This window comes from Panulirus ornatus, chromosome 32 (genome assembly GCF_036320965.1).
Source record: "Panulirus ornatus isolate Po-2019 chromosome 32, ASM3632096v1, whole genome shotgun sequence".
Classification (NCBI taxonomy): domain Eukaryota; kingdom Metazoa; phylum Arthropoda; class Malacostraca; order Decapoda; family Palinuridae; genus Panulirus; species Panulirus ornatus.
Window position 1 is genome coordinate 20,338,796 of NC_092255.1, and position 26,804 is coordinate 20,365,599.

General features: G+C 36.4%; 1 protein-coding gene across 3 annotated transcripts; it reads left to right on the top strand.

Moving 5' to 3' along the window:
• Positions 1-365: 365 nt before the first annotated feature.
• Positions 366-26,804, top strand: scat (VPS54 subunit of GARP complex scat). Of its 3 annotated transcripts, none has more exons than XM_071681165.1 (22): positions 366-497; positions 623-714; positions 2,127-2,263; positions 3,314-3,471; positions 5,601-5,716; positions 7,002-7,215; positions 8,158-8,306; positions 8,639-8,781; positions 8,889-8,988; positions 9,822-9,964; positions 11,977-12,103; positions 12,293-12,400; positions 12,740-12,886; positions 13,961-14,055; positions 14,868-14,996; positions 17,016-17,154; positions 17,666-17,798; positions 18,150-18,537; positions 20,413-20,581; positions 21,566-21,757; positions 24,032-24,129; positions 26,370-26,804. In XM_071681165.1, exons 3-22 carry the CDS (start codon positions 2,151-2,153, stop codon positions 26,476-26,478), a joined length of 2,970 nt encoding a protein of 989 aa, XP_071537266.1. In that variant the 5' UTR covers positions 366-497; positions 623-714; positions 2,127-2,150; the 3' UTR covers positions 26,479-26,804. The 3 variants fall into 3 exon arrangements, with proteins under 3 accessions (XP_071537266.1, XP_071537265.1, XP_071537262.1); XM_071681164.1 differs by having other exon boundaries at positions 401-509; XM_071681161.1 differs by lacking the exon at positions 366-497 and having other exon boundaries at positions 574-714.

A 26,804-nucleotide genomic window follows, 5' to 3' on the forward strand; every position in this document is an offset into this window, starting at 1 on the left:
CTTACTTTATTGTAAAACTTTAATCAGGTGAATATTAACAGTGCACGTGCTATCTTTAGCGTTAACCATCGAGAATAGAAAAAAAAAGCTTATCATTTTCCTTGCTTATTCATTATTGAGGCATACTGTATTTTGCATTTACCTTCATATGCTGAAATACATATTAATTGAACTTATCAAATCAGATAAAGATATCAAACGAACGCAAGACTTTTCTATTTTGTTTGTTTTTGTGAAGTCTTCTGGGTGTTTACGTCTGCTACTCCTTCATACAGTTCCATGATATCAAAATCGAGGATATCAGCTGTTACATTATAAATCAATCAAGAATTATCACACGATGACTAATTTATTTCTTACTGCTGTATAATGATTTGACGCTATTGAACATTTTTTTGATACGGCATTTGGGTAAAGATCATGAATAAGTAAGCGTAGAATATTTTTAGGAGAAGGAGGCAAAGCTTAAGTGAACATTCCTGGATATACAAGTGGAGGTTGGAGCCAAGGTTGTGGCACTCAGCTGAGTTGTGTCATAAACATTTAGTATATGTAGCAAATATAATTATATTGATAAGTTATGAACACTGACGAATTAAACACAACTTCTCGTGGTTTTCAGAGTTCTTTTGACAAAAGCAGAAGCATGAAAGCAAGAATTATAGAACAAATGAGAATATTATCAAGCTAGACCATTTCCGACGTATACCCGTGGCAAGTACAACTCATACCCTAAAGGCTGTGGTTATTTTACCAACGTAATGGCACCAGTAGATCAAACCCTTATACTAACACATATATCCATTATGTCCTCGTTATTACCGGATTTACCGACTTTCCCTCTTTTAAGAAGTTTTTACAGATATCCAAATTTATGTATAAATTCAGATGAAAAAGGAGATTGATTTTAATTTCATTAATTCCAGTGAGATTGTCCAAGAGCCTTCTCCTAACGCCACCTTGAAATGAAAAGAAAAGTTGAATTAGAACAGACAAAATATTCAACATTATCTAACCCCAATATCCTAACCGTAGCCTCCCTAAATATAACAAGAAGGTGGATGATGATGCAAGTAAATCCAGTAATAAGATGACACAAAGGACAACAAAGAATGTCAGAATTGTAGTGTTTGACTCGCTGATGCTTATATAATTTGTATTTTTTTTGGGGGGGGAGGGTGACAAGATAATCACTATGTGTAGTTGTCACCTAAATGCTTTGTTTCTTATGGTATTGGTGAAGGGTGGTATTGAACGAGAGTATCATATACCAAGATATTTGTTAATCCATGCTTTATAGCTGCATTTTGTATATTAAGTGATGATTAAGGCCTCGAACTCAGTTGTAAACTCCCTTACTACCACACCTTGCTTTTACTTTGTTATTCCTGAATAAGTATTCGCAAAAATTTTGCACTTAGCTTGTTCAGATAGAGAAGCTGATATTGGTACATTTACTGAGATGGTTTAACTTTAGAGCCTTCCCATTTCAGTACATTACATGACTTTTTACTGAAACAGTCACGCCAAGAATCACTAAAATATCAGCAAAGTCTTGAGATTGTCCTGCTGATGTCTGTCGTTTCTCTTTTGTGCAATGCCATCTCATCAACTTAGTCATTGTTTGAATGATAAGTACTGAGTATCAGTGGTTTCTTCATGCTTTCTTTTGCTAATTTGCCTCTTTTATTCTTTAAGTTTTTGGGTAGTTTGGACTGCCTTCATTTTCTTTTCTATTTTCCCTTTTGAAATACACCAGCCTTTGTGCAGTGCTTCCTTTACCTCTTGATATGTAAATGGTCACATGTACTGCAAAGCTTTATTGTGTAAACTCCGTAAATGATAGGTGAAGTATTGAAAAATTAATTTGCAATGTATAACTTTTTCTACATATGCATCTTATGATTTTAATTTCTAAATGGAGTGTGGTGCAAGTACTTTCTGTGGTTTTTATGTAGAATAGATCTATCATATCTTTGATAACTGTTCCCTCTAGGAACTCCCATTAAGGGGATGGCCACTTCAAAAGTCTCCACTTATCCTTTCTCATGTAGAATAGAAGTAATATAACACTTTGCTGTGCAGTATATCATTTAAAGGTTTTCTTCTATCCCATTGTTTTGCAGATTGTAGCATAATGAACATTCATAATGACTGAGGTTGGAAGTGGCTTAGTTTCATCATTAACGGTGACCAGTCATGGCTGGAGACAGTGTCTGTATTGCCAAGTTCGCATCTTCAAAGCACCCAATGACTTTATTAAGTGAGTTATATTGACTGCATTTTCTTTTGCATGTTTTTATAATTAGATGTTTTTCTTGCCTTTGAATAGAGTCTTATAAACATCAGGGAGAGCACTCACTTATAAGGGGGATTAAAGCAGAGGATTACCTCCCAAAATAATATGTTACTGCCGGGGTATCTCACACTTTGACGACTATATTATCTATGAGGCTTGCTAATATTTTTTCATAAAGTCCCAGCAACTAAACTACAACCCACCCGGGTCTTTGATATCATGTTGAAGTGGTGCTTTCTAGCCTCCTACCCTCATCACACTTTTTCACACTTCATGAGTGCAGACTTGGTGGTTATTTTGGTTTTTTTTTTACCTGGGCAGTTTCTTTCATGACTTCCTCTGACTGTCAAAGATGGGCTAGATCTTGCAGTACTAAGTAAGCCAGTGCATCCCATGAACTACTGTGTAGCTATTAAGAACTCATGAGTGGGCTTTTGTGGTGTGTATTTCTTTCACTCACAACCCATCTTTGAAACTCCTAACCTTGCCATACTTTCCCCTCTAGGCAAAGGCAAGGTTTTGGAGTCTTCTTAAAAACTCTGTCTTTTTTTCTACCTCTTCAGTCTCTTTAAGCACACTTTAATGTTTCATTTAAAGTCTGGCCTTGAAGAGGACTTTTGTCCATGGCTGGAGCCTTCAACAATTAAGAAAGAAAGGTCCTTTACAAACTTTTTGATAGCATTATGGCCATGGTTATTCCACATTTTTCTTTTACTTCAGGTATTGTAATCCAACCCATAATTCATTATAACCATTGAAGGAAACTTCAGGCAAGAAGGATAAGCTTGGATCTACCCAAGTAGATGCAAATAAGCATAAAGATATTGACCCAGGACCAGAAATATGTCCTTGTGTTTCAGGCAAGTAGGATAAGCTTGGATCTACCCAAGTAGATGCAAATAAATATAGATATAAACCCAGGGACCAGAAATATGTTCTTTTTTTTCTATCATCTATGAATGACCATTACCTCTTCATTCTTCATTTTGTTTCACAAGAAGCATTTATTTGCAGACATTTACGTGAATGCCACTGCACAAAGGAAGGTGGTAGTTTTGTGTGTAGATATGGCTACAATGGAGTTTGCTCATCATTGCCACTTGAGGGAGTGAGTGACCAAGATTACGAGGACCATGTGCTGAAACACCATGCTTTTACCATGTTTAACAAAGGTGAGAGAGATTGTGTTGCATTACATATTCTCCATATTTTTTCATAGCCATTCATATTCATATGCAGAGAAACTTTTAGAATCCTCTAGGCTGATAGATGAGGTGTTGCAGCACAGCATGATGTCCCACAAAGACATCTTTAGGACTACAAATTATTTGGTAAGCCCAATAACTACTAGGTTGGTAGCCACAAAATCCTTAGTAAATTACCTTAAAATGGTATCAGCCTTTCATAGATAATGGAAAGAAAGGTTTATCATGTTGCCCAGTCACACCATAGAATGCTATCATCTTGACCTCCTGTTATTGAAAGAATCAGAATTTATTGATCCAGAACTATGCTCATGTTAAGAGTTGAAAATTCTTTAGTGTTTAATTGATATTGCTTAGAGGCAGACGTGATCGTTATATGGTCTTTTGTTCCTGTGCTCCCATTTGTCTTCATTGTTTGTGTCCTGGTAGGTTTATGGAGAATATAAAGCAATCATTTAGTAAACCAACAGGTTTTAGTGAAGCTATAATTCTGATTCAGTTGATTCAATTATTAATTAAATTGTATTTTACTTCATGTCATCAGTTTGACTAGAATATTAGTTTGCTGCAGTGAATGAGCCACCTTTTCACTAAGAGAGTGGAGATGAGATGTAGTCAGACTCCTGCTACTTTCATGGTCAGCATTAGCAACAGGCACAATGACCTTAGGATGTCTCTGCTAAATTTAAGTGTTTTAGGCAACAAAAGTGTTGGAGTAATGATCTTAGGATAAAGGGTGGTGAATTTAATGCTGTTCATCATAATTGTAAGTACAGTTTTGTTAATATTTTACCAGTTTTCATACTAAGACATTAGGTGAATTATTGTCATCCTTTTTGTTTATGTGGGAAGTCACAGAGTGCCTAACAAAGCCAACGATGACATGTTGGATATAGCTCCTCTCCACATTCATGCTGTTGGTAAGTTCTGGAATTGTACCCTAAGTAACTTAGCTAATGGATTATGATTTGGAGTATCTACCTTTGAGTTATTTACCTATGACAAGATTTTTCCAAAAGTTAGGGTTAGCATATATCTGTCATTGAACATCTTGTGTGATGAATGATACTGTTTCTCTTTGACACTACCTTAGGTTCATCTGGGATTGACTCCAGCCACATATAAAGTTATTTTTAATGTCTGTATTTGTTCCATACTTGCTTCTTATTTCTCTAGGTAATAACAGTACACTAATTAGTCTAACTTTCCTGCAGTGGCTCTCATATATTTTTCTTTGAGATGTTTGTGGCAGAGTCACAGTGCTGAGTGTTTAACTTCACAGTCTTTCCTCATAGTGCTTGGGACAATATTATGAATTTGTCTTAATAGCTGGATACATGTGCATTAGCAGACCTTTGTTTATATAATTTGAGGAGAGAATTCTACACTCATTCGACCCCATCTCGTGGAATTCCTCTAGCATCATTTGACTTTTAAAACATTTGTATATTGTCATCATTAATAATTTTTTACCTGAATTTTTATCCTTAGATGTTATTTGTATAGATTATAGATTAGATATACCATATGGCATCTGATGAAAAAAAAAATTTTCAATTTTTACATCAGGAACTTGACAGGTCTACCTGATGCCCAAAGTTACGTCTGTCAGTAGACCACCCTCTAACTCTTTATTATCATGACTGAGACTTACATTGTTTTATGCAGGTTCTGTTAGGTATTACTTTATGTATTTAATCAGATACTCAAACAACTTGGTCCCAAGGAATTGGGATTGGGGATCTTATAGTGCATTGCCCCATTTTCTTATGATGGTCAAGTATTTTGCTACCTGAGGTGCTAAGGTCACCTTAACAATGTTTGTGAATGTGTCCTGTGAGTTTCCCACCACAGAAAAAAAATTTCTTGAAAATCCATAATAGCAAGATGAAAGGTTACTGTATAAGTGTATAAGATTATGGGAAACAAAAGAAGAATGTTGTGAACAAAAGCCAAAGAGTGCCCTCGCTCTCAGCCCTTTTAGTCGCCTTATGCAACACACAGAAGTATTTTTTTTTTTCCTCTATCCCCAGGGATACCATTTTGTAGTATGTAATGATTACTTTTCCTATTCTAAATCTGGTTTTGGTTTCCAGGAAGCTCAGGAGTGATATCAGAAGCCCAAACAAGAGGCAGAGAGGAGAAATGGGGTGTTTTCTCCTCAACTCAGAATATTCCAGCAGTACTTAATGATCCCAGAAGGGGGATGAAGGTATGACAAAAACAGTCAATATGGTGTATCTCCATGTTGCGTTTTTGTTGCAAGTCAGATTTATCGTAAGGGTTAGCCTAATTTTTTTGCATTTTTATTTGAAAAAACAAAAAACACTGATAATATTGGAATTTTAGAAGGTCGATGATTTAGGAATAAAGATGTGTACTGTTATACTCTTTAATGAGAATTATCATCTCTTTTGTTAGAATCAAGAGGGTGAAGATTACAAATTGTTTTGTTCTCTCCTAATATGGTAGACTACGGCATCCAGAAATTTCTTCCTTATTTATGTTTATACCCTTCTATGTGTGTAGGCCCTCTGCTTTATCCTTTGAGGTATTTACTTGATTGATGGATGTGGCATGGTCGCATGATTAATGCCTAGTTGTAGACTTAACATAACTAAATCATCCATACAAGAGTATTGCTCTAGATCCTCAAGCCAGCTTTTCAATTTCTGACTTCCCTAATCTTTTTTTTTTGGATATCCTGCTTTACTGTTTGTACCTCACCTTAAAGGTTCAGTAACCTTTTTTGTTTGTTTCATGATCATGCAGATGGCATGTGACATGGAGTTCAAAGTATGTTTTATTTTTTCCAGTACCTTTTTTGAAACACTGAAGTGGAGAGTCTTTTTGGGAGAATGGTAGTGCTGTGGCAAAGTGTGGTTGATTTCTATATAGTGGGTCTTCCTAAAAGTTATATTATCCATACCCAATTGTGCCTCAATTTTCTTACATCCTTTACTTATTGCCACCATAATTATTACTCTTTTCTTTAAAGATCTTTTATATACTCTGGCTTTCTCTGTAAGGAGATTTGATTTACCTTCATAAGTCCACCGACCGCCAGTACTCATTGCAGTAATATGCAGGAAATAGAATGAATGGAGTATGGAAGTGAGGAAGAATGGGAAGCAAAATGCTGAGGAATAGGTTTGAGATGGAAAAAATTGAGCTTGGATGCAAATATGTATTATTATAGAGTAACAGCAACAACTCTAAGAACACTTGACATTCATCATATTCATTGCTAGTTTAAATGGAGTATACTTAGTCTTTATTTGCCTTTGAAATTGCCAGACCATGGATGTGAATATGATGAATTTTACATAATTTTAGTGACTGTTGTTGCCTCATAACTGCACAGTGTTTTGTTCCATAGTACCCATATCCCCACACTAAGTAGGAATTCTTTAGTAAATACAGAATTTTGGAGGATGCTATGCGTTTATGCTATATTTTTCATAAGTCAAGTGGATTACTTCTTTACAAATTTTCAGCGTGATTTCTTCACAAAAACTTGGGGTGAAAATTTTGTTGAAGTTCGAGAAATTCCACCTCATGTAGCTCTCCCTCAAGTTACTTCTAAGCATGTGGAGTCATATGTTAGGCGATTACGCAAGCGGCAAAAACTTCTTTCCCGACTAGCTTCTCTGCAGGCTGGTAAAGCACAAGAGGCTGCAGAAGAATTTTCATTGCAACCCAGTCCAAGAGGTAAGGTTGATTTTTTGTTTTATACTTTAGTGCAAGCTCTATTGGTGATCTTTTCACTCATGTGACTCACCTTTGATCCTCCTCTTTCAGAGATTTTGATGAATCTATTCTTATGGCCCTCAACATTTCCAAAGCACTTAACAGGACTTCTGAATCCCTAAACCAGATTAGCTACTCTTCAACTAACTCTGCTTTTGACAAATTAATGGAAAAGTTGTGGATTTTCACCTGCCTTATCCACAATACTCTTTTCAAAATTTCTGTGTTCCTCCTTTCTTGTTCTCTCTATCTATATTTCTGTATCTCTGATGCCTGTTCCCTTCTGACACTCCTTCAAGGGGTTTGCCTCATCAAAAGAGTTTACATAATTTGACCTCTAGTGACACTTTTTAGCCTTTAGTGCTTCACCCTTAACAGGTTATTGGCAGAGGGCAACTCAAGCACAGTGTTTTCAGAGGCTCCTACTTAATGTTTCTACCAACTACTACCTAATTCGTCTACTACCTAATGCTCCCACCTAATGTCCCTAACTTCTAACCTGATGTTTTTACGTAATGCTCCTGCCTAATGTTCCCACCTACAATTTCTATCTATTGCTCCTATCATTTTGTCAGGACAGGGTTAGCATGTATTGCTCACCACAGGAAAAAGGAAGAGCTGTGTAGAATGAGTTGTGTGAGTTAAGTGTTGTCAAGTTTTATGTGTGATAAGAAGAGATTGTATGTGTCTCATTCTGCTACTTTCATTTCTTGCACACTTAACCATTTGATATGCATGATTATGCATACAGATATTACACTTAGAACAAGACTTCATACCTTAATGTTGGAAACATTAGGACTGATACTCACATCTTCAGTACAACGGCAACTCATCTTTGAATATTTATAGGATTATTGGAATGCACTTTGATATTCAAAATAATTTTTATATTATTTACAGTTACAGACCAGTTACCCCAGGAAGGAATCCCTGCCATCTTCCTCTCCAGTTCATTCAACTTGGAAGATCCAGACACTTTTTACTCTGTGTTTTCCCATGTGACACCAGCTGGAGTTTCCCTGAAAAATGCTAAAATTCTTCAAGAAAAGGTATGAATAGGTTGTTCCAGACACATCTTCATTATGTATACCAGCAGAGAAATTATTTTTAAACTTTCAAAGTTACATAACATGACATAAGGACAGCAAATTCTGAGAGCCCACCAACCTAATAAGAGGTGATCATTCTGAGATCTGTCCTTCATTGGTGTATAAATCATTTTTGGGCTGTGTGTACATCACTCAAAAAAAGTTCTGGAGTATTTGGAGTAAATTTGATTGTGAAATGAATATTTGATATGAGTATGTAGCAGTAAAGCAGTAATTTCTAATTTCCTTACCTCTTTTAAAATCCATAACTGAGATTTTCTTTACATTTTCAGCTATTTCATTATCTAGAAACAGTTGAGGTGGATATGAGTAGGCAAATAGCAAGAAAATCTTCAGCTTTTTTTGATACTATGACATACCTTAATGCCCAGATGGAGCAGCTAAAGCTGAATCATGCAGCAGTTTCCACTCTCAGGTAACAGTTTTCTTTGGATTGTTAGATACTGACATCTTGGGTTTAATGCCATTTATATGATTATTTAATTTTGCAGTATTCTGATGTATGTATATGTACATTTGCAGAAGAGGCATATCAACTCTACGTCATGAGGCTGTTTTAGAACCCCTCAAAATTCTTGCTCTCCCAAGAAGAAGAGACAATATAATCGCCACTTATAAAAAGGTATTGTAATACAAGTCGATGTATTTAACTTTTATGGGTATGAAGCAATTTAACTCTAATTTCATTACTATTAAGGGCTTCTCTTTTTACTTGGAATTAACCTTGTTTTTTTCCTGTTCCCTCTGCTTTTCATAAATTGGTATGTCAGTAAAATCTATAGAACTTGCCACTTGGAGGATAAAAACACTAATTATGAATATTTCAGCTTCAATTTACCTAGGTCAGTGCCCCAGCCTTTGAATGCATTAATTTGGAAATAGGAACATTGATCTACCTAGCATGCTGTCCCTGCCAGTAGGATAATTCACAGTAGACCTTCTTGCACTGACAACCCAACTACTGTCCTCAGCCAGCTGTGCTACTTTTGAAATCAGGGTCTGAATTGGCTTCAGATGTATTTTTTTGAGATATGGTAGTAGAAGAGTGGAAAGAGCAAGGAATATAGAGGCCTGTCTGAGGTATGGTATTATGACAGCAGTTGAAAATGTGAAATATTGTGTGATGAGGAAATGTGGGCTTGTGGATATTTGGGATTTTGTCAGAAAGAATTCACTTGAGGGAACTGAGTCAGAATTATTGTAAGGGAAGCTAAAGATTAGTTAGAAGGACAGAGTAAAGGACATGAAAGTAAGAAGAGGAGCAAAAAAATTAATACAAGATTGATGTTTTTTAAGTAATTTTGAAAAAACATTCTTTAGTGAGTGCAATTCTCTGTTTATGGGGCATATGAAATTTAGTTCTTGACCATGTACAGTAAGAATGCTCAAATTGCATTTTCTGTTCATTGCTGATGTAACACTGTGTTGATCTTTAGTGTACACTCTTCTCCTCAGCTTGAGGTTATGAGTGCAGTCCGTGAGGTTCAGTCAACGATTCAAGTCATGCTAGCAAGACAGGAATTTACTGCTGCACTTGACCTCATCTCTACTACACAGGACCTTCTCCATACAGAACTTAATACTATCAGAAGTTTAAAGTAAGTTGATTGCCATCTTATTAGATCATTTTTAGATATCTGTTTTTGGTATCAGAGTGGATTTTGTAGTGGATGGAAGCGGAAGTGAGTCACATGGTGGGGGAGGGGGCGAAAGTTCTGGGAGCGTTGAAAAATGTGTGGAAGGCGAGAACATTATCTCGGAAAGCAAAAATGGGTATGTTTGAAGGAATAGTGGTTCCAGCAATGTTATATGGTTGCGAAGCATGGGCTATAGATAGAGTTGTGCGGAGGAGGGTGGATGTGTTGGAAATGAGATGTTTGAGGACAATATGTGGTGTGAGGTGGTTTGGTTAAGTAATGAAAGGGTAAGAGAGATGTGTGGTAGTAAAAAGAGTGTGGTTGAGAGAGCAGAAGAGGGTGTTTTGAAATGGTTTAGTCACATGGAGGGAATAAGTGAGGAAAGATTGACCAAGAGGATAAATGTGTCAGAGGTGGAGGGAACAAGAAGTGGGAGACCAAATTGGAGGTGGAAGGATGGAGTGAAAAAGATTTTGAGTAATCGGGGCCTAAACTGTGCAGAAGGGTGAAAGGCATGTAAGGAATAGAGTGAATTGGAATGATGTGGTATACTGGGGTTGACATGCTGTCAATGGATTGCACCAGGACATGTGAAGCGTCTGGGGTAAATCATGGAAAGTTTTGTGGGGCCTGGATGTGGAAAGGGAGCTGTGGTTTCGGTGCATTATACATGACAGCTAGAGACTGAGTGAGAACAAATGTGGCCTTTGTTGTCATTTCCTATTGCCTCACACCTTTCAGAAAATGTTTCCCTTTACTGCAAGATTCAGGAACACCCCAGAGACCCCTGAAATACCCACTAAGGTTCTTTGTATGCTGCCATGTATAACATCTCATAAACAAGGATAGACAAATTCAGTTGAGTTGCCACATAACTTATGTCCCTTTAAATATTCAACTTATGATGTCCCTTTAAATATTTATATGTGTTCTAGGATTTTAGTTGTGTTTGTATAAAGCATTGTGATATGCTGCTTACATGTTTATCTGACATTCCTAGCCCATATTTATATATGGAAAGCTGACTAATGCAAAGAAAACAAAGGAATTCAAACAGCAACAGGCCATTGAGTCATTTTAGGATTATTTGTGATGGTAGAAGAGATTAGAAACTTTTTCTATGCTTTCATATGTATGATTGTTTGATCAGCTCCTCTTAGAGTTTGCTTAGGATTCAATTGAAAATGTGATGATTTATTCCTTTCATATTAGAGATGTGTATGTGATACTTTGGTGCCCACAGTTGAATTCTTTACAAAAATGATAATTTGTTATACTTATAATTTTTCAGCTGTATTGCTAAGTACATTATCCATTTTGTGTAATGAACTCATGCAGTTCATTTCCATGGATTAGAATGAAATTGCAGATTTGTTAAATAGTAAAAGAAGATATGCATGATATTGTGGTGGAACTAGAGGAATGACTACAAGTTATCATGTGTTGAACTTGCCATTTTTGTTTCATCTTTACAACTAAAAACAGTACCTATTTTGTCTAATCTACTCTTCCGATAGTTGTCATTAGATTAAAGTGAAAGTTTACAAATTTGTGACATACTTGGTGAAGATGTGCACTTGAGAATCAGGTGATCTTTAATTAGATTTTGCAATATTTATGATATGTTGCATGTGAATTTATTTCCCAGTCTTTTATTGTCACAGAGAAACTGAATACAGTATATTAATTCTTTAAGCTTTTCACAATGATACTGCGGTTACAATTACTCTGTATGCTATTGCTACTAGTTATGTATTTGTTAGAGACATTCTTGTTGTTCCAACATGTCACTATGGTTGTATTCTATTCCTTTTTAAACATAGATCAGTGATTGGCTTAGAAAGGTAAAACGGCATATTATGCAACACCATAATTGTTATTGAGAATAATAATTATGTAATTCATTTATATAACCCAGGTAAATGAAATTATATGTTGGAGATGATAAAGTAATTCATAGATTTTATTTGCAGACATCTGAGCTCAGAACTTTCAGAGCATGAAAAGCTGATTGACAAGATGGTATCTACAGACTTCATAAAATATATCACGGAAGACCTCAATCGACCCCTTGAAGACAGACAGCCCTTGTTAGAAGAAGTAAGCATGTTTCTAAACTAACATATTGTACAGATGATATAATTCTTGAATTGAAGATATTCAACAGCATCTCCAATCTGGTCTTCCCTTATTGTTCCCTCCACTTCTGACACATGTATCTTCTTTGTCAACCTCTCCTCACTCATTTTCTGATGTTTATGAATTTTTCCTAATATATTATTTTTTCAGGACCAGTTGATTGCAGTAGTCTTTGGAGTACTTCGCTTACAGAAATTTGACTTTTTAGATAATCTGAGAGAGGAAATATATACAGCAATAAAAGCCAATGTTAAACAGGTAAGAGATAGGTTGGATACAGAGCATGAATTGAAGATTAGGTGGATGTTATAAGTCTGTCATCATCAACACCATTCCCATTTTGTGGTGGATTTGATGACAACTTTACACTAAAGGGAACAGGCCTCCTTTTCCCTGTAGGAAGATTTAGCTTTTCATGAGATTAGACCACAAAATTATTCCCGTTACCATGGGATAGACAAATATTTAAGATGTAAGCCTTTCTTTTTTTCTAGATATTTAAAGTGAAATATTTGTTTCATTGAAAATGAATCATAGCATTGCTGAATTCTGGATTGTATTGAGCAAAATTGACTGTATATGATATTTTTTTATCAGGCAGTTGTTGAGGCTGTGAGCAAGGTTGAGATAGATCAAGAGGCAGCAAGTGTTGCAGATCAGGCTCGGGTGCTATCCATTAGTGCTTGGCTCTCTCTTCTGTCGACTGTTACATCACGACTTAATACTGTCATAGCAAGAGTGAAGGTGATTCAGCTAGAGCTCTTGTATCATCAAATGTACAATTTGCTTTTTATTTGAAAGATTATTCGCAAATCAGCATCGTATCACATTCTAAGTTCATTGCAATATAGCACCTACAGAATCTTTGTCAATTTTTTTGTCATTTGACATTTCTGTCGATTCAGGTGTCACAGTCTTTTCTTCATAGCCCAGGTTATCATTCTGTTGCCTCAGCATCAATATTCTGCAAACCATGAAACCTTTGAAACCAGTCAAATGACCCTCTACTTGCACCAAAAGTTTCTTCCAGGGTTGTCTTACCGAGGTCACTCTTTGCATTTCTCCTTAAAGAGTCTGTGTGCTTTTGTTCTTTTTCATTACTAATCTCTCTTTGTTATCTCTTCTGCTATCACAGACAGCCTTGAAAGAACCCAATGGTCTGATGCTGTTTGCTTTTCTCCATATTGATGTGACACAGTGTTATGCTGTAATACTTTCCTAATATTAATTGGGTATGAATTGAGCATAAACTTTATATGATTTCTATATTCTTTTTGCAGCTTTTATGTCGAAGGCTTTGAAAACAAATTGATAGGAGTTAATGGACCAGATGTCTTTGGTTCCTTGGCATTAATTCAAGATTACATCATGATCTCATTATGTCTAAGCATATCTTGACCACATGAGTCACATATGTCTGTGTTTAGTAACTGCCATGTAATTGTATTAACTGTAATTACATAAGACTGAAGTTGAAACAGTGAAATGTGTTAATATTCATATGTGCATCAACTATTATAGAGTTCATTTTGCTTAGGTGAAATATTTCATTCAGGCGAAATGATAGATGTAATGTACTGTAACCATCGTCTCCATCCTGAACAGATCATTAAGTGAACTAGGTCGCAGAAAAGTTACAGAAGTTACAGAAAAGTAGTTAGGATTCTCAGTGCATCAGTTTGATACCTTGGAAGTAGTTCTGTTCTTGAAATTAAAAAAGGCAGTCATGAAAATGTTAGTAGAAATGTTTTTGTTTTCAAAAGATGTATGATGTCCTTTGATTTTTAAGTTGATTCTTTGACAATGAAGATTTTTCAGGGTATAACAGAGGTTATGGTGCAGACAGTGGAGGCAGGAGCAGGCCGGACACAGCCAGTTATGGAAGGCATTCAGGCTGCATCTCTAGTTACCATGTAAGTCCAAAACATTTGTGGTTTTGTGAAGTTCATGGATTAGGATGCAAATACTATCTGTTTACTGGATTTTATCTTGCCACTTATTTTGTTAGTGTAAAACATATGTTTGGTCATATATCCATTAGTTTGTCCAACCATCCTTCAGCCATCAGCATTTATCTCACAATTCTCGCTCAGTAACAAGTGGACAGATATATTCTTTTCTATTCCTTTCATTCTTGTTCGCCATTTACCATGTTAGTAAGGTAGCATCATGAGCAGTTGAAGAAAAGGCCTTAATTGCTTACATTCATTCTCTAGGTGTCATGTGTAATGCACCAAAACCAAAGCCCCCTATCCACACCAAGGCCTCATAGGCCTTTTCATGGTTTCCCTCAACTGCTTCATGTGCCCTGGTTCAGTCCATTGACATTATGTCATCCCCTCTATAACACCACTTCAATATACCCTCTCACATGTTCAGGTCCCAACACTCAAAACCTTATTCATTCATTCCTTGCAACTCCTATTCAGTCTTCTCATTCCTTGTCTCCTCCACTTCTGAGACACATATTCTCATTGATGTATATTCTGAGTGGAAGTGCCCATAGACATACACACAAAGTCACAGCACTTTATGAACCTGTGGCCCTAATTGGTTAGCATGGCCAACTTCTTAAGTGCTGCAGGAGCATCATAAAGATAAAAGGGACTCCTTGGGCAGCAAGGTAAGGTGAGATACATATACAGTACAACATATATCCTTTGTGGTCCTTATGAATATGTTGATGCCCAGGTTCACAGGTTCTCTTTTTCTTTTTGGCATTTAGGAGCAGTTCAGATGGTGAAGCAATGCTTGGTGAGGTTGCCTGTGGACGAGTGTTAGGAGGCTTACGTGAAGTGTTGTGCGCCACCTGTGATTATGCTCATGATCGTTGTGCCAAACTTCTTCATGCAAGGTAGGAAAATGTTCATCTTCATCTCAAGGTGAAAAATTGGTTACCTCAGATAAAGAGAAACCACGGGTTACCTGAGTGGGCACTTTACAATGGTTGAAAGATGGGTAGGTATGAGCAAAAAACAAATATTGCATTTCTATATTGAACATAGTAGGTCCATAAATAGTTTTTACTAATGGTTTCAAATTCTGCTACAGAGAAAGCTCTCATTTTAGTCGAAGGATCATCTCAACATTTCCCCAAGCAGCTAGTCAATTGCTTCTTGCATATTAATACATTTTGGAGAGCTAAACTTTTATTGTGCTTTGTGTTGGCAGAAGTAAAACTGCTTATAGATTTACTTGGATCACAGGAAAGGTAAGAAGGCTATCTATGTAACAGCTTAACTAGTGACTGATGGTATCATAAGTACTTCTATCACAGAGCTTGTGGTACCCAGAGCAAGAAGTTTCTGCAAGTTTTGCCCAACCTTCCTATGGTTTTCTGATCAGATAGGTCTTTGTCAAATTTTGCATTTGTTTCATGTGCTTCGTTCTTTCTGTGATTTTATTATAGCTCAATAATTTTTCTAGTTTTTTGCCACAAGGGACAGGAATGATCCAAGGAATCTTGATTAATTTTAGAGCTTGATGAAATCTAGGTGTTTTAAGTTGTAGTAATACATAACACTTGGGTGTAGAATGATAATATATTTGAGATTGTTACTGATAGGACTTCTTTGCCTATGTCTTCACTTTGGTTCTAATATTTTTCTTAACAACAGGTCACATTCCAGTAATATAGTATGTTAAATTACAGGACATCTTCATGCTTTGAACTACGTGAGACTAGACTGGGGTATTTTTGAGTCACATTCTGATAAAAGTAATACAGCAGTCCCTGTGCTCAGTAGTGAGGCAATACAAGCACTTGTCAGGGGTGGCCAAAACTGTTCATGTTATGAAAAGCTGTATATTTGTAGTAGAAATTGTCAATTTTTGATCAGCCATGCCTCTCTGAAGTTGTTGAAGCTCCATATATTCCTGATATTATTTTTGCTCCTAGTAGTCATTCATTTACCAGGAAATAGCATGGAGAGTCATTTATAGGTTTGTAGACTTGTCTTTGGTGTGAATGGACTCCACCCACTTCAGGTTACACTGTGAGTGAGAAATCACCTCTGCAGGAGCCCCTGAATCACTGAGGAAAGGGCCCGTAGGGTTAAATGATAACAATAATGGTTATGATGATAATGAAACTAATGATAACATCAATAATGATGACTATGAAAATAGACTCATCTTTCATTTGAGGACAATTAGTGAGTACCGTAAGAGGTATTTTTAAAGAGATAGCATCATCCTGTTGCTAGATACTGTTTTTTCACAAATTATACTTGCCTATAAAGGAGTAGATCACACACTTTTGACACAAAGCTCTCCTGAAGGTAGAGCTCTTCATGATAGTGGTGCATACACTTACAGTCACATGTATCAGTTTTCTGTGCTTTACTGGTTAAGAAACATTAGGCAAGCCAGATCCTCCAACATCATTTTAGGCTTCCACAGTGGTATCAGGAACACAGTTTTAACTTCTTGTTGAGATAGTTCATTTGATTAAATTATCCATTGCTGTGATTAAACTAACCATTGTTTGCAAATCACATATATACTGTTTGTATTTAACCATTTCACTTCTTCCACTTCATGTGAGTCTTTCACAAGAACACATTACCTAATAGCTATCCACCATGAGCAGATGTTAGATTTGTTAATATATACAGATTGAAAACGAACTATTAAGCAGTCTATTTCATTACATATGTGTCGATAACTGTAGGTACTATTTATGAATATCGTTTACAGTTATCCACAAAAGAGTAAGACAACATGAAGGGGAGTTGGTCCACAGTGTTTTGTTCCCCTGGAAATTATGGTATGCAGCTCAGTTGATGAAAATAGTTAACTTTTGGATAGTAAGGTAAATTTGGTTTAATCCATCCAGGGATGAATTATTTGAGTATATTATATTTCCATGAAGGTCAAGAGAGCATGGCTTGGACAAGATGACGGCGAGTGAGTTCTTGGCTCTGTCACGCATCATTGAGGACTTTGTTGCTGATACAGAAAAAGTGTGTGGGCGTAAAAGTACCTCTTTTAGAATGGGATTACAAGGACAGGTAAGACTTAGATAGCATTTGAATCCCTCCGCAGTTATATTTAGAATTTTCATATAATATGATATGCACCTATTCTCATTCCAGTAGAATGGTGCATTCAGAATCATCCCTTGACACTGTTGTTGATGATTGTTTCTACACCATTGAATATTAAGAACCTATCAACATTAATTAAAACATTTGCTGAATCACTCTCTTGTTCAGGATATAATATATGATGCAGGCATCTCTTCCCTGCACTAAGAGATAAAGAAGTGTAACAAGAATGTGGTTTGCTTTAGCTAGTGTAGCATAACAAATGTTTTGAAATATGTCATGATTGTATTTGTAATAATATTTTGATAATGAAACTAAGAAGCAGTGTACAAATCAAAATACCTTTCCAAATCATTGAAAGAAATTTGATTAACTGTGGTAAAGTACCTTTTATTTTTTCTTTAAGGGAAAGGAGTAGGGAGAGTGTAATGAATAACAGTATCAGTGTCACTCACATGACATCTTTTTATCTCAGGCTACAAGGTTTGTATTAAGATTTCATGAAGAACGTGAAGCAAGGTACAAATTGAATATGAGCAGTGAAAGATGGAGAGCTGTTCATGCTCCTCCAGACCTCCAGCGCCTCCTTAATCACATTTCTGCCACAGGTAGATAGATATTAAGTGATACTGAAAACATATTTTAGACTGTGTGTAGATCTTTTGTTTAAGTTAATGCTTTCTTGCATACCATGAGATTTGGTAACTTGTGTACAAATTCATTTCTTTGGCATTCTTGAAGACTGCATCATGAAATTAGCTTTCTTATGAAACTTTTGTAATTTCATTGTTGAGCTACAGCCACCATACCATTTGTATTTTTTATTTTTCTGTGGTTCTTGGTCTGTGTAGAAAGTGAAATTTCCTTTTAAAAACTAACTGTAACATGTAGGCTTTGATTGGTCAGAGTGGCTTGTTATATAAATTGGAGTGACTAATATCCCTTCCATTTTCATACAGATACCTTAGTGACACCACCAGCTGTCCAGACAGATCAAACTGTTTTAGAACCCACTACCAACTGTCCTCAGAGTACATCCACAGCTCCCATTATGACAGCTAATACTACTGTTGTCACTACTACTGCTACCACCACTGTCAGTAATGGAGTCACTGAACAGAACTCTAGTGCTGGTGGCAGTGGCAATAATAGTGATGTAAATGGCAGCAGTAATGGTGGTGGAGTGGTAGTTGGTGGAGAAGAGTATGTAGTTGTGGGAGTTTGTGTTGTGGTTGTTCGCTTAATTGTGGAATATGCTGAGTGTGCTTCAACACTGAGGTTAGCAGCACAACAGTTACTTACACGACTGACAGATCTTTTAAGGAGATTCAATTCAGACACCTGCAGGTGAGTACAACAGTACTGTGTATATATCTTATCATTTGCTAAGGGAGTTTGTAAATATGTTAATATATTTGCATTCTGTTATATGACTACTTATGTAATGAGGGATTCCTACCCCGCACATGCATGATTTGGAGAAAGCAGTGCTAATCGCTATGCCAGGGAGGAAATTCTGTACTTACAGGGACCCATTTCTTAAACTTTCTTTAACATAATACAGTTACTTTTATTTTTTCATATATTGTGTCTACGTCACCAGTTTCTTCACTTAGCTTACTCCAGTCAACCACTGTGCAGCTTTTGAAAAGCACTTTTTCACATCCTTTCTAACTTGATTCTTGCTTAGTTTTTTATGATCTCTCACTAATCTTTCTTTTTTGATTTGAAAAAAATTTCACTCTCAACATAGTCACTTTCATAAAGAAACCTTAGAGTTATAATCATTGAATCATGTAGTCAAGGGCAAATCCTATGGAACTAACCTCCTCCATTATCTCAGCTCCATAATTTCAGGTTCTTTCAGTGTCTCTTATTGGACTATCTATATGAGATATGTATTTCTTCAACTGGGGAGACCAACTTGAGATGTATATTCTAATTTAGCTGCAATATATTCTTCAGATATTTTCTCGCATATTTCTCCATTTTCTTGAATGAGATTTTAGTATATTATTGTTACTATGTAACACCCAGAACCCTTTCTCAGTGATTCAAGGGCTTCTGCAGCTTCAAGGCTGGACTACACTCAGTAGCAGGGACAGGATGGACTCCTTTGAAGTGAGTTCTTTGATGATACTGTAGTCTGTGTCATCACCTGACAAAGATACAGTCTTGTCAAAGTTGACTTTTTGCCTGTGGTGTAATCACAAGGATGTGGAGCCTGTTTACACTGGATTTTCTGTATTAACATACAGTTTGTCTCAACAGTCCTCAAAATGTGATATTCTAAAAACATGATTGGTGCTGTATCTACCTCCAAGACCCTTTCACACAGTCCTATCACTTGCCTTCTTCCATTCAATCACTACTCTGCTAACTACAGAAGTACTTCTTCATAACTTAAATAACAAGTTTCTTAGTTTTTACTATGACCTTTTCTTCCACATTTTTTCTACTAGATTAAAAACCTCTCACTAAGGCTGTTAAATTGATACAGTGCTGTAAAGTTCAAATGAAGTCTTCCTTCATTCTTCGCTTTCATGTTATGGACAAACTACTTGTATCGCAGCCCTTCTCTATACCTTATCTACATTAGACTTTTGTTTCTATAAGTGTGGTGACCAAACATGAATTACATATTTTGATGTAGGTTTGATATAGATTATGATAAGTGTATTGCGCATTACCTCATCCATGTATGTACATGCAGATAATCTGCCTCCTTAGCAATTTTCCTAACAGGATGAGTACTATATCATCCCCTAAGTCCCTTTCATACACAGATTTTTGTAGTTTGTTTCATTCTAGATTATAGTATTATTCAGGAATCCTTTCCAATTTCCCATCTTTACCTCATATTTGCTTGGGTTGAACTTTATCAACCATGCTCATAATATGCTGATGAGCTTGTCTGTCTCTTTTTAGTTGATACAGTCCTAGTCGCTCCTTACTTTTCTAATGAATTTGGCATTATCTCAAATATATTATAGTACGAAACTCTTTGTTTTGATAAGGCAGTTATACAGATCAAGCATTGCATGACCTCTTTAGAGGTGATTCTCTAATACCTTGACATGTTTGGTGTCACATGTGCTGCAGAATTTTTAAATGAGATTTAAATATACTAAATGAGATTTAGATATATTACCTTAGCTAGGGAGTATGTTCATTTTGAAATAGTCCCATTTATTATAACTGACACCTTGTATTTTCTTTCAGACTTTTGATTGAGGCAGGTGCAGTTGCACTTGGACTCAAAACTATAACAACTCGGAATCTGGCATTGGCTTGGAGATCTTTGCAGTTGTTACTAACGTTGTTGCCACGCTTAAACACTCACTTCTCTACCCTTCTCAGACCAGCCGTTGTTGTGAAAAATATTGAACAAGTAAGGACTTGATTTTTTACCAATTTTGATTTACAATTAACTTTTTGTATATAACTTTATAAAATTGTAGGCATAATAACATGAGAAAGCTATCAAATCTTGTATTACTGTGCCTTTTCTGCTGTTTATGTATTCACCATGTTTCTTGAGCTTTTAGAAACACTGCTCTTTGCAGACTGGACAGTTTTTGAAAGAAAGATTCTAGGTTAGGGAACAAAGTGAGTTATTGTTATACAATACTGTAGTCATTAGGAACATTAGATAGGAGCCTCTGCAAACTCTGTGCTAGACTTGCCCTCTGCCAGTGGTTTACAGGGTGAGGCACTAAAGGCTAAGAAGTAGCTCTGGAGTTCTTCAGTTATGGAGACTTTGTTGCCTTGGCCACCTCTTTGATGGACTTCCAATTGTAAGAGGCATCAGAAATATGATTTAGTGAACTGTGTTTGATTTAGTAAAGTCCTGTTTGTAGAAGTACCATGATAATAGTGAACTGTGTTTGATTTAGTAAAGTCCTGTTTGTAGAAGTACCATGACTAATTTAAAAGAATAAACATGAAATGAGTAAAAAGAGTATTTATTAGTGTGGTGAGTGGAAATTGGTTTTAGAAAAGGCAAAAGATGGGATGAAGGAATACAGTGTATCGTTTATTTTATTCATGTACGTATAATTACCCAAGGATCAGTTTATATGAAAAGTCCTGTTATTACTGAGTACCTTTCTGAAGGCTTTCACAGGCCAAGGCTGAATTGCTTACAGTAGCAGGGAAACATAGACCTTGAGAATAATAACTTATTGGACGAGACTTTAGTCCCATTGATACAGTCTTGCCAAAGGTGACTTTTCACTCACAGTGAAACCTCTTGCAGGTGGAGCCTGGCAACATACATTATAAAAACTAAATTTGGGTAAAATTTCTTTCTCTTTTTTTCTTGTAATGCCCTATTTCATTACAAATATTTATGCATTCTTCATCACTTTGGCAGGTAACTCGTGAATATCAGGAGCATTGTGAAGCCATAGAAGCCAAAATTGTAGGTGTAATGAGTGACACCTTAGAGCGACAGCTAGCTTCTTGGGAAGCACGTTCACCAGTTCCTTCTCCAGCCTTTACTGGAATTTTGAAGGCCGTAACAAAGCTACATGAAGCTGTTTCAGGTGTCCTACCACCTCAGCAGGTAATTGTATAACCTTTTTTCTTTCGGGACTTTAAAAGAATTTCTAGGATCCTTGGGGTTAGAAACCTTAAACTCCCTGCCTTCTGGTGGGGTAAATATCATACACCCCTCATTAACCATCAATTTAGTGCTAGCAGCATGCTGGTTCAGTCTAGGACCACCCACTGACCAGTCAGCTGTGAAGAAGGAATAATTATACAGAAATCTTTAGAAAGCTTTATCCCAAGAACTTACCAATTTCTGATCTGGTAGATAGATGTAAGGAGCTCCTCAGTCTGAAGAATCTCCAAAAGCCTATGCCTTAAACATTTCCTTCTGTCTGCCTTGTGGTTTATGTGGATGCCTCAGGTCATGGATGGGGCTTCCATTCCCCAGAAGGCCATGTAAATGTGGACTGTTGGAAGGAGAAACAAAGTTCCCTGCATATCAACATAAAGGAAGTTTTGGTTCCATGGTTCTTCTCCCAGAATATTTGTAATCCAAGGGACTGGGGTTTTTTGTTTCTCATGGACAATATTGCAGCACTTGACTACCTGATGAACAAATACTCTTTGCAGATCCCTATTATTGAAAAAAAAATTCTCTCTGGCAATGCTCAAAGGTCTATTTCTTCCAGACTGCCTCAAAGGTTCATGGAATGATCTAGTCCTGGAGAACAATGTAAAATCTTGAAGAAAAGAAAACAGTCTTACCCAGTGTTCTGTGAGCAATTTTTCTGGGTTGTTGTTTCTGCCGTACCTTCCCTTCTCCTTTGAAGAATATTTCTCTCAACAGACGATTACCACCTTCATAGTGTTGACCTTTGTGTTGTGAAAGTTGTGAGGCAGCAGTTCAGTACTAACAGACGGAAGAATGGTGATATCATCATTGTGTGAGAGTTGTTTATTGGTGGATGAGTGTACTTAAACTAAATTGGTAGGCTGCTGGCATTTGGCTAGCAAGAGGTGAGAGGGATTGCCACACCAAAATGCAAGAGGTTTGAGGTTTCTAATCCTAGGGCTCAACAGATATGACCCTGAACAGAAATATAAAAAAAAAAAAAAAAAAATATATATTTTTTTTATCCTTCAAATTACCAGGCATGCTCAACAGACTAAAAGCTCTGTAATGAAAACATTCACTTTTGACCCCTTGGCCTTTATACAAGGCAAAGTACAGGCATTCTGCCAATCTTCATACATATATACAGTATATATATATATATATGTATATTGAGCCATACATACAATGAAAATCCTAATTGACCTATTAACAACACTTCACCCCCTTTTTACAAAATTCACATGTCATCCACTCCAGCCATTTTACCACACTTCATCTTAAACATAGCATTCAACATCTCTTTTCTTCTCACCAAACCACCTGCAATGAACCTCTAACTTTGCATACCTCCATGACCCAAATGCCTCACATTTGCCACCCTCTCATAAACACTTCAACAGTCCTTCACTATACTCACTCTATTTCCTTTTCACCTCTTCTTTTTTCTGTTACTTCTTTCTCCATCTTCTTTCACTAATGTTCCTGTTTGCTCTCATGTTCTCACACTGTTCACCCTCCAGAACATTTTTCATCCTCTTTCAGCCCCTGCACCTTCCTTCTGACCTCTAGTCACTTCCTTTTGTAAATTTCGCAGTAACTTGCTCTCCCTTTCTACAGATAACACCCATACACCTCTTTTTCCTGGCAGGTGGAGGGGTCTTGTGTTGGCCACTATCCTCTTTGCTGCAGCTGAAATCTCTTGCTGATTAAATCATTTCTTCACATTTCAACTGCTAATCATCTTTATTTACCTCACCTACTGATACCTACTGATACATAAGATAAGTGTTTCTTCTCATCAATTTAGTCACCCAATAATCCACATATATTCTGTAGGTCATTGTACACCAGAAAGGTCGATGGACATGCAGCATTTTGGGGATGGTGGAGGAGAGCAGATTTTCTCCTGTGCCCGTCTGATGATTGAAGGGACCTCTCTTTATTTTGCTTTTAATGGTGTAAGAGTCATGTGGACATCTGAACAGGGGTGTGGAAGATCAAAACATTATATGATGTTAGCCACCATTCTCATATACAACATCGAGTTGGTCACTATTTAAGGAATAAGGAAAAGTTTGATTTTAATATTGTGAGAGAATAATCAATTGAGACTCCAATGTAAAATTTAGATTTAACTAAAAAGTGAATCATCAGATGTTTCAGAAGTACAATATTGTGTGGGGAGGCTAAGTTTTGTTTATATTTTTCATTTGCTTTTCTTTCTTTTTTCAGAAATACCACCTGTTTGAAAAAATTACAACTGTCCTGAAAGAGAAGCTTAAAGTCCATCTTTTACGACTAAATGCATCATCCGTAGGGCCACAGAGTTGGTGAGTCATTTTTATATAAAAAGAACTGATACGTTAGTTTGTTAGACTACAGTAACCCTGTAATTAAAGTCAGCATATTAATTTTCCATGATGTAGAGTTGATGCTTTAATTTACTGTACATGAGCTCTATGCTCATGAACCTGTTGAAAGGTTATTGTTCATTGTGGTTTGCTTAGATACTGTTCGTAATTTTCTTGTGTCAAGGCCCTAAAACTAATTTAACTTTCATATACTAAATGTCAAGAAGTATATTTAATATTGTGCATATCATTTACTCATAGATTATACCCTGCTTTGCAGTCTTTTAACTTCTTATATTTTATTTTTTCAGTGAGAGCTTTACATTCATTAGGCCACATTTCATAACTTCATACAATTATCAATCATTTTTTTCTCAATACTCTTAGCATGTACTTCTCATATCATTAGCCAGTTCCACATGTAAACAACTTTGTGAGTGACAAAAGTGCTACCTAATGTCCCTCCTGACTCTTCCTTTACCCAGCTTCCATTGAACTTTCTCAAGCAGGTTCATATAGAGTGACCAATGCTGATACTTATTCTACTAAAGGCACGTGGCTCTAAAGTCCCAATTTTCAGTTCATGTTTTAGGTATGAAGGTGGAGTTTTGATCATGGTATTAAATCTGCTTTGGCTTTAGTACTGAAAAGAATGTAAGAGGTTTAGCTTTTCACTTTTTTAACTTGTATACAGCACAGCAGGTAAAGAAATATGTCCTGAAAGGGGTACTTCCCTTAGAAAATTTGTTAAGGATTGTTTGGAAAGGGAACTGTGTTAGTGAGATATATTGTTGCTTCATGTTGGTGATGTGAATGTGTTTTGTCAGTGCTTTTTTTGTAAGTATAAGCTGCTGAAGTGATATGCAACAATGACCTCGTTTCTACGTAGGGATTGGGGTAGATGGTTGGTTGGGGAGTAGTTCAGGCAGGAGGAGTCTAATGCTGTTGCATATTATTTGGTACTGAGCATGTTCAGGTTCGATTGTATAAGAAAATATTGGCTTCAATGTGTAGCTGTTGAGTGCTTGTGGTTGCTAAGCAGCCAGTAATTGTTATGAATTTTTTGCTCTGTGTGGTGTGTAGTTTTATGTTTGCTTTTGAAAGGTATGATCAGGCAAGGTAATAGTTTAGAGTGAAATGGAGTAATTGTCTATACAGGATACTGAGGAATTCTTGTTCTTATCCAGAGCTGATGCCAGTGTTAGTTCTGAAGGTTTTTGCTTTGTTAACACTCTCAGGCACAGGTGATGAGCCCTAGCAATGTGCATTCTGGCATGGGCCTCCTGTGCTGGTGGTTTGGTCAACTTGACCAGAAATAAGTTCTCCCTAGTATTTGCACAGTTTCTATTAGGGCTTTTGGGCTCATGAGTTAGATAAGACATTTTAGAAAGAAACTGTAAAAATTGATGTTAAAGGAAAAAAAGTACTTGAGGTTAGTGTTTCTGTAGTTACATAAAATGATGGTATATTGTGCTGTAAGTAAATGCCAGGGCTTATTCCTGATTTTGCCAAAAATGGGGTGCAAGTCCTCTCATAGATTAATTCAAAACCTTGTTTTGTATTCCTGAGCTGCATGTGGTTTTTGGTTCTCAAGGAGCTCTTACATAAACTTAGTGTAAGTCTCATTGGTTCTTATCAGTAAAGTGGTGTTTTTATAAAAGTACACATCTTACTTTGTTGGCCTAAATTTCTTTGAGGTATTCAGTTCTTGAACTTTTCACTAAACAAGCAGCAGCCTTTCCATTTGCTGTATTCTTGTGTGATAAAGGTATGTATCTTCTTTTTCATTTGTAGAGAAAATCATCCATTTGTGTTGTATAAGAATTGTTTTACTGTACTGAGCAACTTCCAGGGTATAGGAATATATTGGAGTTAGTCACAAGAATAGGGATGTCAAACTGAAATGCCTTATTTTTTCATCCTGAGCAGGGTAAAATTTTGTTAGGGGTTGAAGGATCAATTAATTACTTGTTAGCCAAAGCAGTGAGTAAGATTTAGTTTGAGTCAGCTAGGTTTATGATGCACTGTCCAATGGCAATTTTTTTTTAGGGAAACGTGATTTCCAGTTGGGGGGGGGGTCTGCTACTTTTGTCCTTAACATGTCATTGGCATGAAGAGTTTCCTAAACTTCACAGATGATTGTTTCCTGTTGCTTGTAATCAGAAAAGTTTTATATATATGTCTCTTTTCTTAGTTTGCATTAACCCTTATCTTTTCAGGGTTGTGACAAGTGAACTGACTTTTTACTTCAACCATCTGGAAGGTCTTGGTATGTGTGGCCTTATATCTCAAGAGGAGTTCATAACTGGTTTGTGGCCTTCCCGCTGAAATGTATTCTCTCAAGTGGATTTGATTAGCTCAAAATTAGCATTATTTACAGGTTAAGCATGTATTGGGAACACTTTTTCACTTTCTGTACAGAATCTTATGGTTTCGAATATTTGCCAAGTGTTTTATGCCCTAGAAAAAAGTATCATCATATTTTCAAGAGGTAGTAGGTTACATCCTGTTGCTTATTTCCAATAAGACACAGAATTTTATACAGGATGAAGAATGACTAGAAAATTAGTATCACTATGGTGTGACTACTTTGTAAATATTAACCCAGATATGTTTATACCAAGTATTTATTTAAATAAAATGTAATTTTTAAA

Bases quoted from the DNA above. Each gene is read 5' to 3' on its own strand.
- scat (XM_071681165.1), top strand. From the start codon at position 2,151: ATGACTGAGGTTGGAAGTGGCTTAGTTTCATCATTAACGGTGACCAGT. The intron at 5,717-7,001 runs GTATGACAAAAA...ACAAATTTTCAG, and splicing joins ATCCCAGAAGGGGGATGAAG to CGTGATTTCTTCACAAAAAC. The intron at 9,965-11,976 runs GTAAGTTGATTG...TTTTATTTGCAG, and splicing joins AATACTATCAGAAGTTTAAA to ACATCTGAGCTCAGAACTTT.